Genomic DNA, 19,923 nt, shown 5'->3' with positions numbered 1-19,923 from the left:
ATCCACATACCACCTGATATAGCCACACACGAAGGTCCTCATCAGGATGAGAGCAATGTTGGGTACATTTTTGCCCCCATTCTTTGGGGACTTGTGCAGCGTGATCCATCAGACTCACTCCATTTTGGACCCCCCAATACACTGGGAGACATCCTGGGTGATTACCAAGTTCTTCCGAGTTATTGACAGAGAACGCCATTTCCGCAGACCCAATTTTCGTTTTACTTGCCCAATCCACTCCAGCCAATTCTTGTTACATGCCTCCGCCCCTCTGAACCAGATCCCAAGCAACTTCGGGTAGTCAGACTTGACGGTGAAGGGGACATTTGATCAGTTGGGCCAGTTACTGAAGAGCATGGCCTCGCTCTTCCTGGAGTTCACTGTGGCCCCAGATGCCAACTCAAATTGGTCGCAGATGCTGATCAATCTGCGAACAGATGGTGGATCTGAGCAGTCGTCTTACTATATTATACCCCAAAATGTCAACTTCCAACTTTTTAATCCCCAATTTATTGTTGCTGGCAATACTGGTAGTTATTATCCATCCCTACACATTACAATGAGGATATTTGGACTCTACAACAGGATATGTAGGTTGAGTGAGTGTGTGAAAACTTGCCAAACAGAGTTTAATGTGGGGAAAATGAAATGTCATGCACTGTGTGTTAAGAGGAATCTAAAGGCAGCCTTATTAAGCAAACGCAAAAAGATTGCATACAAGCAAAGTACAGATTAATCTTGGTGTTCTTGTGAGCAAATGGCAAAAAAATTAACAGGCAGCAAGTGATTAGGAGGCAAATGAAATCCCCAACATTTATCGACACACCATAGAAAGCATCCTATCTGAATGCATCACAGCTCATTTTGGCAACTGCTCTGCCCATGACTACAAGAAACTGAAGAGTTGTGGACACAGCCCAGCACATCACGGAAACCAGCCTGCCCCCCATGGACTCTGTCTATACCTCTCACTGCCTTGGTGAAGCAGCCAGCACAATCAAAGATCCCACCCACCTGGGTCATTCTCCCTCCTCCCATCAGGCAGAAGATACAGGAGCCTGAGGGCACATACCACCAGGCTCAAGGACAGCTTCTATCCCACTGTGATAAGACCATTGAATGATCCCCGTACACGATGAGATGCATTCTTGACCTCACAATCTACCTTGTTATGACCTTGCACCTTATTGTCTACCTGCAATGCACTTCCCTGTAGCTGTGACACTTTACTCTGTATTCTGTTATTGTTTTTACCCTGTACTGCCTCAATACACTGTGTAATGAATTGATCTGTACAAACAGTATGCAAGACAAGTTATTCACTGTACCTTGGTACAAGTGACAATAATAAAGCAATACAAACAGAAAATGCTGGAACTCAGCAAGTCAGGCTGCATCTGTGAAAACAAAAATAGTTAAGGTTTTGGATTTGCAACCCTTCGTGAGAACAGACTGACATTCCTGACAAGGAATCACAAACACAAAACATGTTTCTTTCAGATTTCCAGCATCTATTGATTTTTCAAACAGCATATTGGCCATTCGTGCAAGAAGGTTGTATTTCAGAAGTAGGGAAATATTGTTACAATTGTACAGGGTGAGTGAGCGAGTAAGGGGACCAAGTTCTGAAGAACATACCAGAGTCAAGAAGAGATTCATCAGGCTATTTCCTGGAACAATAGAGTTGTCCTATCACGAGTGGATAAAGAAATGAGCACTATGTTCTTTAGAGTTTAGGAGAATGAAACACAAGATCCCTCAGGGGCATGACAAGATAGGTATCAAGATGTTTTCACTCAGGGGAGAATCTTGAACAACGGGACATAATTATGGTTATTCAAAACTGAGATGTGCAGGAAAACATCTTCCCACAGGAGGGTGGGAAATCTCTGGAACCCTCTACCCCAGCAGAGTTGCAGAGGCAGAATCATTGGAATTGCATAAAGAAAATTTTTTTGAAATATCAGCGAATTGAGGGCTGTGGGGTACTGGCACAGAAAAAGAGAAGACCTGTGGCAGATCCGCCATGACCCATATTTAATGGCAGAGCAGGCATAAGCGGCCTACTCTTGTTCTTTTTTTACATTTTTAAGTTGCTTTTCAGTGAATTGTGTAAAAGGACACCGGGATACCATTAAATATTTCCCACCTCTCACCATTTAAAAATACTCTGCTTTTCTGTTTTGTGCACTAAAGTGGATAACTTCACATTTTCCACATTATACTCCACTTACCATTCTCATGCCAACTTTCTCAGCTTGCTTTTATCCCCGTGAAACCTCTTTACATTCTCTCCCTACTCACAACCCCACTGAGATTAATGTCATGACCCAAGCATAGATCCCTAGTCACAGCACAGAAACCTGAGAGAGATCTGGTTAATCCATTATTTGTTTTCATCCAATAACCAGTTCTCAATCCATGTCAGTATGTTGTCCCCAATCCTGTGTGCTCCAACCTGGTTGACAAACCTCCTGTATGGGACCTTAACAAAACCTTTTTGAAAATCCAAATGCACCACATGAACCACTACATCTTCATAGTAATCCAATAGATCAAACAGATTTTCCTTTCATAAACTTATCCCAACTCTGATCTGTCCTATTATTCCTTTTATGATGTGCTGTTACATCTTTCACTATAGATCTGGGCACCTTCCCTACCCCTGATGTTAGGCAAACATTTCTCTCCTTTCTTGAGATAATCTCGAGTTGCAGACATAGTCCTGTGAGCAGGACAACCAGGCATCATGGATCAAATCTAGGAAACTTAGGAAGGAAAGATTTGATGCTGGGAGGTAACAACGTATTCAAAAACTTTTAGAGAAAAAGAAATAGGAGATGGGAGGCTTAAAAGAAGGTGGAGGGGATCCAAGGTACAACTATAAACACCTAAATTTTACAGAAACAAAGGACGGCAGATGCTGGAATCTAGATGAAAAACATGATGCTGGAGGAACTCAGCAGGCCAGGCAGCATCAGTGGAGAAAAGCAGGCGTTCAACGTTTCGGGTCAGGACCCTTCTAAATTTTATATTCACAATCATTTTCCACCAAGAGTGCAACCCTTTACTTCATCCATTTCATCTTTTCCTTCCAAGTCCTGATCAACCAGAAATTTTTGGACTCTTCAAAAAAAATCCACGTGTACATCCCCTTGTCTCCTGGTTTATTGCAGGTAATTGTGTGCACTTACACATGTTTGGCTGGCATATTTTTGTATTTCATTGTTGTATTCAATGTGTTTGACCTGTTTATTGTACTTTGCACATATGTTCTTGTTCCAGCATGAATGATAACATGCTGAAGCTTTCTCCCAAGTCCCAGGCCAGAGACTTGAGTTGAAAAATCCAGACTGCTGTTTCAGTATAGTACTACTCGATAAGGGCAACCTTTCTTCATATGACCTAGACTCTTTTTGCATTTTTCTAAGGTTCAGTAGGTTAGGCACAAAAGGATGTCTTGAATATTTTAAATTAAGTCCTCATATTAAATAGTGGTTGATCAATTCACAACTATTAATTTCAGGAAATCTAGCAATTACTGAGTGACAAAGAATATTACCTTACATCTTGTATAGAAATCCACTTCAAGTAACTATAAGGTAGAATAAGCATGAGGTACTGTTAAATCTTCCTTAGATAGATGCTCCTTTTATGTGACTAAAACTATATTAGAGGGAAGCTCTTTCACACTATTATTGATTTGCCTTTGTAATCATAAATGGAGGGCAATTATCATCCATAGTCAAACTATTTCAGTCCCTCGCCTGTCTTTGTTCTGCTATTTTCCCACATCCAGTTATGAATGGTAGCAGACAAGCCAATGACTAAAGGAGCAAGAGGCTCCATGATCAACCCCATCACTAATAATGGCACCACCCCAGACACAATTGCAGAAGACAAGAGTGAAGTGTTGTAGCCAGTTCTAGCCAGAAGTGCAGAGCGTATTCTTAAAAGATCCAGTTTCAGAGTGTTAGCCTAATCATAAATGGTCAACCGTTTAGGACTGAGATGAAGAGAAGTGTTTTGTTTAAATGCAGAGGGTTATAAGTCTTCAGAATTCTCTGCCAAATAGGGCTGTGGTTATTTAGCTTTTGAGTATATTCAAGGCTCAGCCTTTTGGCCACCAAGTATAGAATGTCAGCTATCATCTTATTGCATGGCAGAATAGGTATAAGGTGGTTTTATCTCTTTTTTTGAGTGGATTTTATCTCATCATAGTTTACTTCTGAAACCCCACCATCACAAAAACCCCCCTTTGGAATTCAATTCAAACAGTTCTAACAAGTACAGCTGAAGTTGATACAGCAAAAACTTTGTACCACAAAAGCATCCTGACCACAGTGCTAAGATCTGTACTCCAGAACCAGCCGTGGCCACAGGCAAGTTATTATAGTACAACTACATCATTGGCATTGACATGACAAAGTGGAAAAATTCCATTGTGTGCTGACTGCAAAAAGCAAGGCAAATCCACTCTGGCCACTTCTTTTCTTCAGTCATCCATTATAATTGAGGATCATTCAATTCCACTCTGGTTTAATCAATTCTGAGGGAACCAATGAAGCCAATGTGGGAACCTCAAACTCATCCTCAGATGGAGTGAGGGGTGTCTGATACAGGTGGGTAACTTGTGAGGCAGTGAGCTCTGTCTGAAGTTTACGCAGGGTTTTGGTGTGCTTCTGATGAACGGGCTTGAGAATTTCAGTGCCATCCTCAATGCTCCTTCTCCACTCAGAGAGGACATGGTCCAGGGATTCCTAACAGGGGATATCATTCTTCTTAAGGAACCTTTGAGCATATCCATGAACATTTCTCTTTTGTCTGCCTGATAACCTCATCCTAAGACAGAATGAAGAGTATCTGTTTTGGGAGTCTGGTGTTGGGCACGCAATTGATGTGGCCTGTCCAAGGCAGTTGAACGACTGTAATTAGAATCTCTGCAGTGGACATTGGCCTCGGACTGGACACTAATGTTGGCTAGCTTACCCTTCTAGTGAATGTGGAGGATTTTGTGATATATGGTTGGTGTTAACTTTCCAATGCCATGAGGTGCCAGTCCAAGAGACTGTGGAGACTCAGACATCAAGTTCATTGAAAACAGAAATTAACAGATTTCTCAATATCAAGAGGGATGGGAATAATGCAGGAAAATCATGGAAAATGATAAAAGATCAGCCATAATTTTGATGAATGGGTAAGCAGACTCAAAGCGCCAAATGCCGACTCTTGTTTCTATTTCTCATGTTCAACATTTTTTTCACTACGTCTTGTACCACTGAGAAGAAAATGACCAGATATTTTAACTGCTTATATTTCCTTTAGTAAGTCCTGTGTTGCATCACAAGAGCATTATTAAACAAAATTTGACCCAAAATTAGACACATTATTGGTCAAAGGGATTGATAATAATATGCAACCTTGAAGGAGCAAGGAGCTAGAAAGGCAGAGAGATCTTATGATGCAAGTTCCAACTTCAAGACTTGTTGCTGAAGATATAGCACTAATGGTGGAGAGCATGAATTCAACGATGATCAGGAGAGCCACAAAGGACAAAATACAGAAGCTTCGCATATGGAGAGCAAGAAAATAGAAGGATTCGAAAACTGGGATGAGAGTTTTAAAAATTAGATTTTCATGGACCTGGAGTCAATGTTGGTCAGCTAGCACAGGATGAGTCAGACTTTTGTGAGAAGTTTGAAATTCATCTTTGTTGTTTTGCTCTCTGACATTGCATACCATCTGATTTGGGCATCTAATGCTTCTCTTTCTTTGTCAACATCCCAACATACTAGTATTGGCAACAGCAGCAATATTCAAGTACTGCAGCAGTTCAAAGAGCCTATGAATTCCTCAAAACAATTCAAGATGAGCAACCAATGAAAATTTCCCAATAACGTTCTTACCTTAAATATACAACTCAACTAAGTAAGCATTTTAAAATCAATCATCCATTTGCTAATAAAACAAGTATTTTGATTGTTCCTTGCATAAAACAATGCCACAAAGATAAGCAACTCAATCACTGAAGTTGGGCCAAGCAAAATAAGATGCAATGAAACCACCCACTTTCCTAAAGCAAAGATCACAGACAAAATGCATTTACAGGAACAGACTGGCAAAGTGAAATAAAGACTGACCATTTCACTATTATCTGTACTATGCATGAACAAAGCTATCAAATTGAAAAAAAGACCAACTTAGTTAATTATAATCAAGATATTTGGCTTCTTCTGTACAACCACAATACATTACAGCTTAGGACAAAGTTGAAACCAATACACTGGAACATGCAAGTCAATGGTAAACAAATGGACTGCATCCATATTTGATTAGTAGGGCTATCAGACACTGGATGCAATGTGGTGAAGTACTGGAAGTCAGAAACTGAATAAAGGCATTTTCTGATGGCCTTTCCATCTGGTAAGAAGGGTGGCATCAAAAGGTACCCGCTGAATATTTCCAGCATTTTCTATGCTACTTGGAAGCTAAGTGATGTTCTTCATCCATAGTTATCATCTTGTACAGTTGTGCTGTTCAACTGCCAACTCTACAAGATGATAACTATGGATGAAGTTAAATCATGAATAAGCCACAACTTTCCCCACTTTAACACTGGCATGACCAGAGCCCCTTATTACATCATCCTTCTCCACAACATAACTCTGATTATCATTCACTTCATCACAATTTTTTCTCAACATATTCAAAGTCCAATCGGCCAAAAAATTTGAGCACATGTTCACCCTTGTCATAAGGTGAGTGAACATGCAAATTGTTATTATATTCATTCGAACACATTTATCTCTACCTCTTGCATGTAATATTGGAAAACAAAAGTTAGCCAACTCAACATTCATGTCAGTACATAGAATTACCCTGAATTAGCTATGAGAGGTTTGATATACAAATTCATCTTTAAAGTCCAAATCAAAATAATCAGAATTACTGAAGGGAAAATTAAAAGGATTATTTCCTGTGCTTTCATTGCTATCCATTTATTATTAAATACAGAAAAAAAACTGAAGTGGGAACAATGCTTTGGTGGTTAAATGAGAGAACTCCAATTCCATCAAATTGGAAATACTAAAGGTCTTTCTTGAATTAAAGTATATCCACTTCAAATGACTAAATCTGAATTCAGCTGGCACTGAAAGGCCCACGACATAGGCTGTCATCTGCAACTTTTGTGATGCAGATTTTTTTTAAAGCACAATCGGTAATATACTTCCATTGATAATTGCAAAACACAAAATTCAAAAGTACCCAATTCAATCCTGCTTGTGCTAAAGTACTCAATCTTAGCCAGGACAGCAAAGAACTACAATTACTGCAGTACCAACCTGTGCTCACTAGCCAACAATGGCCTCAGATGCACCCAGGCTTTGATTTCAAAATTATCTTCATCTTTAGTTCCGTACAAGAACTCTTCTGCACCCTGCCAATCCCCCAGGAATTCCACATTGCCGACTCTATTCTTCAATAACCCTCAAATCCTATGCCAAACCATTGATTGACATATCCCCAGCTGTCTCAGCTCTGAGCTCTCAAATTCCCACTGAGTCAGTCAGCATCAAATACCAACATTTATAAATTGTCTTTAAAACACATTGCACATTATAGCTCCATCACGTATTGTTTATGGAACACAATGGCAGTACAAACAATCTGTGAAACCATGCTTTTTTTTCAGAAATAGACTTTATTCATAAAAAATATGTACAAAGGAAGAAACAGTGCAAAAAACCTTAACACATGGTCATTACATTCAGTAGTGTAAACTTAAAAAAACACAAACAAAGCACCATTGCTACTCAAGCAGCTCCCTGAGGCAATACCCCTTTCGTTGTTCGAGGGGCTTTCCCACTCCACCCCTCCATGTGCAGTAGCAGAAGGAGCCTAGACTGTGGTTCTTCTCCACACAGACTTAGCATTGGCTGCACTGAGCTTCAGTGTATCCTTCAGCAAGTACTCCTGCGGCCTGGACTGTGCCAGTCTGCAGCATTCCCTTACGGACATCTTACTGTGCTAGAAGAACACAAGTTTCCGGCAGACCAATGGGTGTCCTTCATCGAATTGATGTCCTTCATCGAATTGATGACCTTCCAGCAGCACTTGATGTCTGCCTCAGTGTATGTCCCCGGGAACAGCCCATAGATCAGAGAGTCCTCTGTTACACAGCTGCTGAAGATGAACTGGGACATGGACCCTTGCATTTGTCTCCACACCCTCTTAGCAAATCCACACTATGCAAAGAGGTGGGTGGCCATATTTTCCCCACCGCAACTGTCCTGAGGGCAGTGTACATTTTATTTTAATACCATTACTTACAGCACAGTAACAGGTTGTAAACACATTGGGGATGATATGTCGTTTGTAGAGGAAAGCTCTGATTGGGAGGGCACCTCTCACTGCCAGCCAAGCAAGGTCTTGGTGCTTGTTGGTCAGATCTGGTGATGAGGTACTCTGCCAGATGGGTTGGACCGTTTGCTGAGGGAACAAACCCACAGAATCCATAGTGTCCCTGTCCTGCAATGTCTGCAGTACATTCTGCGCTGACCATTGCCTGATGGACTTGTGGTCAAAGGTGTTTACTTGGAAGTACTCCTCCACAGAGGACAGGTAGTGAGGTAACATTCAGCTGACAGGGACGTTGCGTGGTAAAGGGGCCAGGCCTATCTTCCGCAACACCAGCGAGGGGCAGAACCTCAGTACATAGTGATGGGGTGCCCCTGTACTTATTTAATTGTTCAGTAATAAGAGTTGTACATGTAGCATACATCAACTCAGAAGGGCTATCCTAATTAACCGAAACACCAGTAACTCAAGGTTGGTGCTTTACAAGGCAGCATGCTACTGCAAAATCGTTTATATTTCTTAAAAAAAAAGGCTGGGATTAGCATGTTTCTTCCTCTGAACAGAAGCAGCTTAAGGATAAACTGATCCATAAGAATGGCATGGGGTACAGTTCTTAAATCCAATATTAGTCTTCAAAAAATGAAATGAAAATCCAATGACAGTCCTGCTAAAGATCGACCAACGGGAAAAAAAGATGCATTGATTCAAAACAAAATGGGGAAAACTGTGCTTTTTTAGCGAGTACTAGACTTCATCTACGTTAAGAACATAAGCATCTCTCTGAATCACACACAACTAACTTGTTTTCCCGAAAGGACCTGGGATGAAAGCGGAACCAACAGCGTTCATCTGCTTTATCGTTCATCTGTTTTATACCGTTAGACCCCTCAATAGGACAACGCACAGAATAGATGGGTGTAACGAAACAGGCAGACAGCAGTTCCCCGTCTAGTTCATAACTTCACCCCCATCACTGACACATACCACACTCCCCATGAAACTTTTGTTTTGGCAAAGCACAAAAGGAAACTGAAATGTTTCAAATGAAAAAATAAGTTATCTTCGCCAAATAGCATCAGCAATCAACATTCTATCCAGTTATTCTAATAAGTCTGAAAACACATTAATTTCCCGTACAAAAAAAAATGCGTTTCAGAGCTGATAAAGTAGCAGAAATGCACAAAAGGAACAAACGTTCAGGTCCGAATGGCTGACAGCCCAGCACCAGAGCTGGCATTTCCACGGCTGGCTTTCATCACAGGTTATGTAAACTCCACAGCAGTTTGATGCTGATTTCAATCAGAAATAACAACAAACGAAGAAAAACAACAAACAGTACTCACTTCATCATCGGAAAGTCCATAAATTGTATCCAATTGCGCCGCCATAGAACCAAAGCGGATAAAGAGACAGGAGGGTTGAGAAGTCGCGCTGACACACACACACACACTCACAGGACGAGCTTGACGAAAAAAATACCTGCTCACACAAAAAAATACTCCAATGTAATCTCCCTCGCCCCACTCTGCAAAAGCGGCAGCAAAGTGGTCGCACGAATCAAACGCCAAACAATGTGACGGAATATGAACAACGATCAATTTGTCCTTTCAAAATCAAACACAATTCGTTGCCTCCAAATCCCGTCCACAGAAACTCAAGACATGCGCGCTCGACACATTGTTACATCCGCACCCCCGTCCCTCAACCTAGCTCAAGTGTTTGATTGGCGGCTCCAGGTGTCCAATCAACAGCGCAATTCGGCCGCCCATTGGCCCGCTGTCGGCCACAGGAAGGCGGGAAGTAGGCGGCGCCGACGGTCGAAGAACCGCCACCAAGTTTGGTTGAGTGGAAGTTCCATAGTTCATGTTGCAGATTGTCAGAGGAGGTGAGGATTCCATCTTTCGGGTTCTCCACGTTTTTAAAGAAACATGCATTTCCACTGTTCAATGTGTTTCCGTGCAGAGACGTGTCTGGGGCTTTCATTCACGAAAATGTTCAATAGAAATCTGCGGTCCCAATCCTGTCCAGCATCTCAGTTTATTTATATTTTTGGAATTAATTATAAGTGAACTCTTTATATAATTGTGAGATATTTGATCGAAAAAAATAGATTTGAGTGCCTGGAAGTGAATAGCTATTTCGGTCACCTAATCTTGCATGAAGTGCTATTCTCATTCTGGTCACGGTTCTGGACTGAATTTAAGGATTGCGCAAAAATGATCTTTGAAAAATGAATGCATGCCTTCACCCTGCGTTTAACGTATTTTTTTGCTCGATTCCATCTCCCCAGTCGCTTCACTGTTCGAAGGGTTCTGTGGGATTTCACTAAATCTTACATGTGAAAGAGTCAAATATTGTTTGGAACGATGTAATAGTTGTACAAAAATCTATATTAAATAGAAATGCCCTGATAATGAATTTAAAATGCATTTTATGATATATAAGGTATTTAATTCATTGGGTATTAATCTTCTTCAAATCAAAAACTGAAAACCAGTATCAGGATTATAGTACTGTACCTACATATGTCAGGTGGAATGATTGGAAGCAGATGTTCTGTAAATCAAGCGTCCAATCTAAAATTAAAGTCAACGATGTGTTTCTGTTTCTTTTGAACACTGAGACACGCACTCGGGATAGTTCACTTCCTCCCAGATGGTCATGTGAGCTCAGAAATGAGTCATTCTGGTAAATTCCCTGAACACAATCGATGCAGCTTTACATTTAATGGGCGGTCACCTGGCTTCCCAATCGAAATGGACTCCAACCAAATTGAATATAAAATTTTCAAGTGTTATTTTTAAATAGAGGGAAAATGCAGACAGTCAATGCTCAATTTTTTAAAACAAAAAACCAAGTATGATTCCGATTTTATGTAAGAATTTCGGTTAGGTAAGGGATAGAGGTGGGATGCGTTGTTGTAACAGATTCTATGCAATGCACCTGCCCCTTTTTTCCAGTTCAGTTTTGTAATTTACAAGAAAAACTAAGATTCAAAAGCAAATAACTTTATTCAGGTTGCATGTAGCACTTCCTACAAATAATATAAATTGGTATTAGTTTGTTTTTGTCACTTGTACCGAGATATAGTGAAAAACTTGTATTGCATTCCATTCATACCAATCAATTCATTACACAGTGCATTGAGGTAGCACAAGGTAAAAACAATAACAGTACAGAGTAAAGTGTTACAGCTACAGGGAAGTGCATTGCAGGTAGACTATAAGGTGCAAGGTCATTACAAGGTAGATCGTGAGGTCAAGAGTCCATCTTATCGTATAAGGGAACCATTCAATAGTCTTATCACCATGGGATAGAAGCTGTCCTTGAGCCTGGTGGTATGTGCCTTCTGGCTCCTACCTGATGGGAGAGGAGAGGAGAGAGAATGACCTGGGTGGGTGGCGTTTTTGATCATGCTGGCTGCTTCACCAAGGCAGTGAGAGGTATAGACAGAGTCCATGGAGGGTAGGCTGGTCTCCGTGATGTGCTGGGCTGTGTCCGCAACTCTCTGCAGTTTCTTGCAGTCCCGGGCAGACCAGTTGATATACCAAGCTGTGATGCATCCAGATAGGACGCTTTCTATGGCACATCGATAAGAGTTGGTGAGTGTCAAAGGGGACATGCCAAATTTCTTCAGCCTCCTGAGGAAGTAGAGGCACTGGTGAGCTTTCTTGGCCATGGCGTTCATGAGGTTGGACCAAGATAGGCTATCGGTGATGGTGGATGTTGGAGCCACTGATCGGCAGTCATCAAGGCATGTTACCTTGTTTTCCTTAGGTACCAGGATGCCAGTAATCTCATTATTACTACACTGGCATATTTTTTATTAATTTACTCTATCATATCTAACCTACGTTTCATATCCGCATAGTTTCCTTTGTTTAGATTGAACTACTAATCTAGATCAACTGGGAATGTGGGCCAAGGAATGGCAGATGGAATTTTACTTGGTGTGAAGTGTTGCGTTTTGGGAAATTAAACCAGGGCAGGACTTCCACAGTAAATGGCAGGGCCCTGGAGAGTGTTGTAGAACAGGGAGACCAAGGAGTACAAGTATATTCGGAAGTGGTGACACAAATAGACATGGTGGTAAAGATGATGTTTGCAATGCTCGCCTTCATCGGTCAGGGTATCGAGTACAAGAGTTGGGACATCATGTTACATCTGTACAAGACCTTGGTGAGACTGTGCTCGGAGTATTGTATGCAGTTATGGTGGCCTAGCTGTAGGAAGGATGACATTAAGCTGGAAAGAGTACAGGAAAAAAATCAGAAGGATGTTACCAGGACTGGAAGGTTTGAGTTAAAAGAAGAAACTGAATAGGCTGGGGCTTGTTTCCTTGGATCGTTGGAGGCTAAGTGGTGACCTTATAGGGGTATATAAAATCATGAGGGCCATAGATAAGATCAATGTTCACTGTTTTTCCCAGGGTTGGGGACTTTAAAACTAGAGAGCATGGGTTTAAGGTGAGATGGGAAGGATTTAAAGGAGACCTGAGGAGCAATTTTTTCACATAGTGGAGGTGGTAGAACCTTTAAAAGACATTTAAGCAGGCAGATGGATAGGAAGAGTTTAGAAGAGTATGGCCCAAACACAAGCAAATAGCGCTAGCTTGGGTAGGCAACTTGGTCAGCATGGACGAGTTGGGCCGAAGAGCCTGTCTCCGTGCTGTATAATGCAGTGACCCTGCTTCACTTAACATCTCATTGAAGAACATATGATGTTATGATCATCCTTCCCTAATGGACTCTGCACGACCAGATTATTAATTAAACTTTTCTTATTTCACAATATCTACTCTCAGATGATCTGTCCCCTAGTGACCTGCTCAACATTCTGGTGCATAAAGCCATCCCTCTACACTCTCCAGAAATTCTTTGTCCACAGTATTATTGCTGATTTAGTTTGGTCCAGGTAAATACAGATTAAAATTATTCCTGGTTACACAAGTGGCCTTCCTACCTGTATCTTTAGTTTCCTGTTCAGTGTCATCTCCTATGTTACTACCACCGTTTGAAGGCCAGAAGACAACACCCACCAATGTCTTCAGGAAGCACTGAAAATAGTCCAGCACTTAGCTTCACCCAGACTAATTTCACACATTCATTTCCTGAACTAATTTCCTTTCTCACTATTTCTGTTGATTTCATCCTTTACTAACAATACTGCTGTACCTCATTTTCCTTTGTGTCTGTTCTTCATACTTGTCAAATATCCTTAGATATTTAGCTCCCAACCTTGGTCATCCTGCAGTGAGTCATGTTTCCATAATGGCAATCACACTATATTCATTTGCAACTATTTGTGCTTTTAATTAGTCCTCCTCATTAAGAGTTCCTTTGGTATCCCTGACTGTGTGGTCAGATATTATGCTGATTGGCTGGTTGATTATGCTGATTAGGAGTATTTGCAGACATATTTAACCTCTCCCTGCTTCAATCTGAGGTTCCCACCTGTTTTAAGAAAACCACTATCATTCCCAGTACCTAAGAAAAAAAAGGTAACATGCTTTACTGACTACCGACTGGTGGCTCTGACATCCACCATCATGAAGTGCTTTGAGAGGCCGGTCATGGCACGCATTAACTCCAGCCTCCCAGACAATCTCAACCCACTGCAATTCGCCTACCGCCAAAACAGGTCTACAGTGGATGCCATCTCCCTGGCCCTATACTCAACTCTGGAGCCTGAGGGCACATACCACCAGCTTCAAGGACAGCTTCTATCCCACTGTGATAAGACTATTGAATGGTTCCCTTATACGATGAGCTGCATTCTTGACCTCACAATCTACCTTGTTATGACCTTGCACCTTATTGTCCACCTGCAATGCACTTCCCTGTAGCTGTGACACTTTACTCTCTATTCTGTTACTGTTTTTACCCTGTACAACCTAATACACTGTGTAATAAATTGATCTGTACAAACTGTATGCAAGACAAGTTTTTCACTATACCTCGATACAAGTGACAATAATAAACCAATACCAATACATTTAGACACAGACCTTTAGATTTATATTTTTGACTTTTTTAAAAACATCTTAACATCTTTATTTTGTACCATTGATCTATTTAACTTTTGCTTTTTTTTTCTTGCCTGAATGCTATTTGTTGATGTATTTCTTAGTCTCAGGAAGGGAGGGGGCAGAAACAACCTTGTCCTCACCCCAGTCATTTTCCCACTCTGCTTCCTTATTGTTCTTCTCTAATATTCTGAATTTCCCACCAGTGGGACTCTCTGCCCACTGCCACTTTATTTACTTTAAAGAATCATACCTTGAAGAGAACACTCCAGATTCTCCATCATAATTCACTATAGGATTCATCTCCTGGATGAATCCTATTCCTTGGGCAAGACAGATCAACCAGAGGGGCTAGCATGGTAGTATGCAGATTGGAGGGAGTATCTCTGGGAGTCCTCAGCATTAACTCCAAATCCTGTGAATTCTCCTGGTATCAAGTCGGATATCGGCAAGCAAACTGCCTCATCATAATCACATCATTCTCCCAGCTGATTAAGCATATGCTCCTTCATGCTAATTAAGACTTGGAGAAAGCACTGGAGATAGTCTGGGTAAAAGGACTTAAATGTCCATCTCCAACAATGACTTGGTAGCACCACTGCCTGAGCTAGCCAAGTCCTGAAGAACATTGTTATAATAGTGGAGTGGTTTGTTGGTTATTAGTTGCAGATCCATCTGTCCATGACATTAGTATGAGTGACCAGAGCATAGTCCTTGTGAAAACAAAGCTCCACCTTCACACTAATGGCAACCTCAATCTGGTTGTGTACCACTGCCATTGTGCTAAATAAAAGAGACTCAGAATAGATATAGCAGCTCAGATGTGGCCTTTGATAAAAATGTTGTAGACCATCAGCAACAGCAGAAATGTATTCCACCACAACCTGTATTCTCATGGCCTGACAAAACTCTCAGTCTACCATTACATGTAAGCTAGAGTATCGACCTTCACACAATGAGGGGGACTTCCTCCAACTCTTGTTCAATGTGGAGGAATGATGTTTAATCAGCTGAGGGAGAATGGAAAGTGATAATCAGAAAGAAATTTCCTTGCCCATGTCTGACCTGATATCACAAGACATCATGACATCTGGAATCAATATAGGAGGTTCCCAGGGCTACTCTTTTCCGCCTGTATACCACAATACCAGGAGTAATACTAGGAATAACACCAGTTGAACCTAAAAATAAAGTATACCTGAAAATAAAAAAATAGACTAGTGATGCCACATTACAGGACATTATTGCTAAATAAACAGACTGCAATGTACAAAGATAAGCATTCCCAGACTAATGATCATATCAAAGCTTTGTAGTCCTGCCACATCTAGTCATGAATGGGAGTAGATAATTAAACGGGCAATGGGAGGAGGCAGGTCCAAGAGCATCTTCATCTTCAAAAGTGGCAAAGCACAACATGTAAATACTGAAGTAAGTGGAACCACATTCAGCCAGAGGTACCAGGTAAATAATAGATCTCAACTTCATCCTGAGATCACTATGATCACAGAAGCTTCTCTTCAGCCAATTAAATTCACTACATGTGATGCAAGAATGAGCTGAAATTATTGGATACTGAAAAGGCTGTGGAACCAGACAAAATCACCACTCAAGACTTGCACTTCAGAACTATCCAACCAAGTTGTTGCAGTGCAGTTTCAACACCAGCATCTACTCAACACTGTGACCAAAGTACATCTTATCTGTAATTACTAGGACAAAACAAAATGTGCCTAAGTATATCCCAATCAGTCTATTCTTGATTATTAGCAATAGCGCTATCAAGCAGCACTTAGTTTTAAATAATCTTCCATCTTAGCTCCAGACTTTATCACATCCAAGGTCCAAACTTGGACCAAAGTTAGTAGAATTCCAGGGTTAAAATGAAAGTTACTGTCCATGTCATCAAGGTAGCATTTAACCAAATGTGGTATCAGGGAGCCCTGCTGGAACTGAACTCAATGAATGTGAAGGAAAAAACACAGAAATGATTTAAATCATTGTTCGCATAAAGAATTGATTATTCAAAGTCAATCATTCCTGCCTCCAGGAGATCACTGCAGGAGTTCTTCAGGGTGGGCTCCTTAGCCCAACCATCCTCAAATGCTTCATGAATGACCTTCCTTTCATAATAAGGTCAGAATGCTTACTGATAATTGCACTATTTCTAATTCCATTACAATTCCTCACAAGTGAAACAATCCAAGAATCAAGGCCAGACAACGTTCAGGGGCAGGGACTAATAAGTAGCAAGTGACATTTGTGCCATACAAATGCTAGTCAATAACAAGCTCCTGTAAAAGAGAGGTTTACCACTAATGTTTGGCATTCAAAGGTATTGTTATTACCGGATTTTCCATCATCAGCATTAAGGGACTTCATTGAGACCATTCTCAATGAAGAAACTTCATTGAGCTCAGTTGTATCAGTCACATAAATACTTGTAGGTCAGAGCTAGCTATCCTACAGTGAATGACTCACTTTCTGGCACACCAAGGTCTTTCCATCATCTACAGGGCACAAGTCCAGAACATAAGAAATAGGAGCAGGAGTAGGCCATCTGGCCCATCGAGCCTGTTCTGCCATTCAATAAGATCATGGCTGATTTGGCCATGGACTCAAATCCATCTACCTGCCTTCTCCCCATAACCTTTGGATTACTATCCAAAAATCTATCTAACTGTGTCTTAAATATATTTAATGAGGTAGCCTCTACTGCTTCCTTGGGCAGAAAATTCCACAGATTCACTACTCTCTGGGAAAAGCAGTTCCTCCTTATCTCTGTCCTAAATCTACTCCCCCAAATCTTGAGACTATGTCCCCTAGTTCTAGTCTCACCTACCAGTGGAAACAACTTCCCTGCCTCCATCTTATCTATCCCTTTCATAATTTTATATGTTTCTAAAAGATCCCTTCTCATTCTTCTGAATTCTAGCAAGTATAGTCCCAGGCAACTCAATCTCTCTTCGGAGGCTAACCCCCTCATCTCCGGAATCAACCTGGTGAATCTCCTCTGCACTGCCTCCAAAGCCAGTATATCCTTCCTCATGAAAGGAGACCAGAACTGCATGCAGTACTCCAGGTGGGACCTCACTGGTCCCTGTACAGTTGCAGCATGACCTCCCCATTTTTAAATTTTATCCTTATAGCAATGAAGGCCTACATTCCATTTGCCTTCTTGATAGCCTGTTGCACCTGCAAACCAACCTTTTGCGATTCATGCACAAGCACTCCCATGTCCCTTTGCACAACAGCATGCTGCAACCTTTCACCATTTAAATAATAATCTGATCTTCTATTTTTCCTTCCAAAGCGGATGACCTCGCATTTACCAACATCGTACTTCATCTACCAGACCCTTGCCCACTCGCAACCTATCTATATCTCTCTGCAGACTCTCCGCATCCTCTGCACAATTTGCTTTCCCACTCAATTTAGTGTCATCAGCAAACTTAGGCAGCACTCGGTCCCCTCTTCCAAATCGGTAATGTATATCATGAACAGTTGCAGGCCCAGCACCAACTCCTGCAGCACCCCAGTCACCACTGATTGCCAACCAGAGAAACACCCATTTATCCCAATTCTCTGCCTTCCACTAGTTAACTAATCCTCTATCCATGCTAATACATTACCCATGCATCCTTATCTCATGGATAAGTATACGGCACCTTATCGAACACCTTCTGGAAATCCAAGTATTTAACATCCATCTGTTCCCCTCCATCCACTGCACTCATTATATCCTCAAAGAAATCCAGTAAATTTGTCAAACAGGACCTGCCCTTCCTGAATCCATGCTGTGTCTGCCTAATGGAACCATTTCTATCCAGATGTCTCGCTATTTCTTCCTTAATGATAGCTTCAAGCATTTTCCTGACCTCAGATGTTAAGCTAACTGACCTATGGTTACCTGCCTTTTGCCTACGTCCTTTTTTAAACAGTGGCGTGATATTTGCTGTCTTCCAATCGCCAGGACCTGCCCAGAATCCAGAGAATTTTAGTAAATTATCACAAACGCCTCTACTATAACTTCCACCATTTCTTTCAGGACCAGGGGATTTATCTACTTTTAGACCCACTAGTTTGCTCAGCAGTACCTCTTTAGTGATCGCGATTTTATCAAGGTCCTCACCTTTCATTGCATCCATAACATCTCTCTTTGGCATGTTAGACATGTCCTCCACCATGAAGACTGACACAAAATAGTCGTTGAAAGCCCCGGCCATTTCTGCATTACCCAATATTAATTCCCCCTTCTCACCTTCCAAGGGACCTAGATTCAGTTTAGCCGCCTTTTTCTGCTTTATAAAATTATTAACATAAGATAAGTTATCTTTATTAGTCACATGTATGTATTAAAGCTTTTACTATCTGTTTTTATATTTTGTGCTAGTTTACTTTCATAATCTATATTCCCTTTCTTTTATTGCTTGCTTAGTGGTTTTTTGTTGCTTTATAAAGTTTTCCCAATCTTCCAATTTTCCACTACTCTTGGCAACTTTGTGTGCATGAGCTTTTAGTCTGATGCCTTCCTTTATTTCCTTAGTTATCCAAGACTGGCTCTCCCCACCCTAACTGTCCTTGTTTTTAACTGGAATATACTTTTGTTGAGCACTGTGAAATATCTCTTTGAAAGTCTTCCACTGTTTCTCAACTATCCCACCATATAGCCTGTGTTCCCAGTCTACGCTACCCAACTCCTCCCTCATCCTGTTGTGGTCTCCCTTGTTTAAACATAATACACTGGTTTTAGATTGAACTATTCTACCCTCCATTTGTATGAGAAATTCTATCATACTGTGATCACTCGTTCCAAGAGAATCCCGAACTACAAGATCATTAATTTTACCTGTCTCATTGCACAGGACTAGATCTAAGATCACAAGATCACAAGACAAGGGAGCAGAAGCAGGCCATTCGGCCCATCGAGTCTGCTCCAAGAAAAAGGGAAAAAGAAATGGGGTGGGGAAAAAAAAACTATTCTAATCCCATTTTCCAGCCTTATCCCCATATCCCTTGATACCCTGACTATTTAGATATCTGTCTATCTCCTCCTTGAACACCCCCACTGATCTGGCCTCCACTGCTGTGCGTGGCAAGGAGTTCCACAATTTCACCACCCTCTGGGTAAAGAAATTTCTCCTCATCTCTGTCTTGAAACTGTACCCTCTAATTCTAAGATTGTGCCCTCTGGTCCTGGACTCACCCACCAAGGGAAACAGCCTAGCCACATCTACTCTATCCTTACCTGTCAACATTTTAAATGTCGCTACGAGGTCCCCTCTCATCCTTCTGTACTCCAGTGAGTACAGTCCAAGAGCCGACAAACGCTCATCATACTTAAGCCCTTTCATTCCCGGAATCATTCTCGTAAATCTCCTCTGAACCCTCTCCAACGTCAGCACATTCTTCCTAAGATGTGGGGCCCAAAACTGCGCACAGTATTCCAAATGAGGCCTCACTAGTGCCCCGTAGAGCCTCATCAACACTTCCTTACTTTTATACACTATACCTCTCGAGATGAATGCCAACATAGCATT

At 41.3% G+C, this 19,923-nt stretch overlaps 1 protein-coding gene across 9 annotated transcripts in view; it reads right to left on the bottom strand.

Annotated features, from left to right (window-relative positions):
- The window catches only part of nedd4l (NEDD4 like E3 ubiquitin protein ligase), a 316,982-nt gene extending 306,946 nt beyond the window's left edge, over window positions 1-10,036 (bottom strand). For all 9 annotated transcript variants that reach the window (XM_052036646.1, XM_052036653.1, XM_052036662.1 and 6 more), the window contains exon 1: window positions 9,702-10,036. In XM_052036646.1, the coding sequence (XP_051892606.1) occupies window positions 9,702-9,746 (45 nt within the window). In that variant the 5' untranslated portion in view covers window positions 9,747-10,036. The remainder of the gene's footprint in view (window positions 1-9,701) is intronic.
- Window positions 10,037-19,923: the final 9,887 nt, after the last annotated feature.

This window comes from Pristis pectinata, chromosome 2 (genome assembly GCF_009764475.1).
Source record: "Pristis pectinata isolate sPriPec2 chromosome 2, sPriPec2.1.pri, whole genome shotgun sequence".
NCBI classification, from domain to species: Eukaryota; Metazoa; Chordata; class Chondrichthyes; order Rhinopristiformes; family Pristidae; genus Pristis; species Pristis pectinata.
This window is presented reverse-complemented; position numbering and strand designations above follow the sequence as displayed.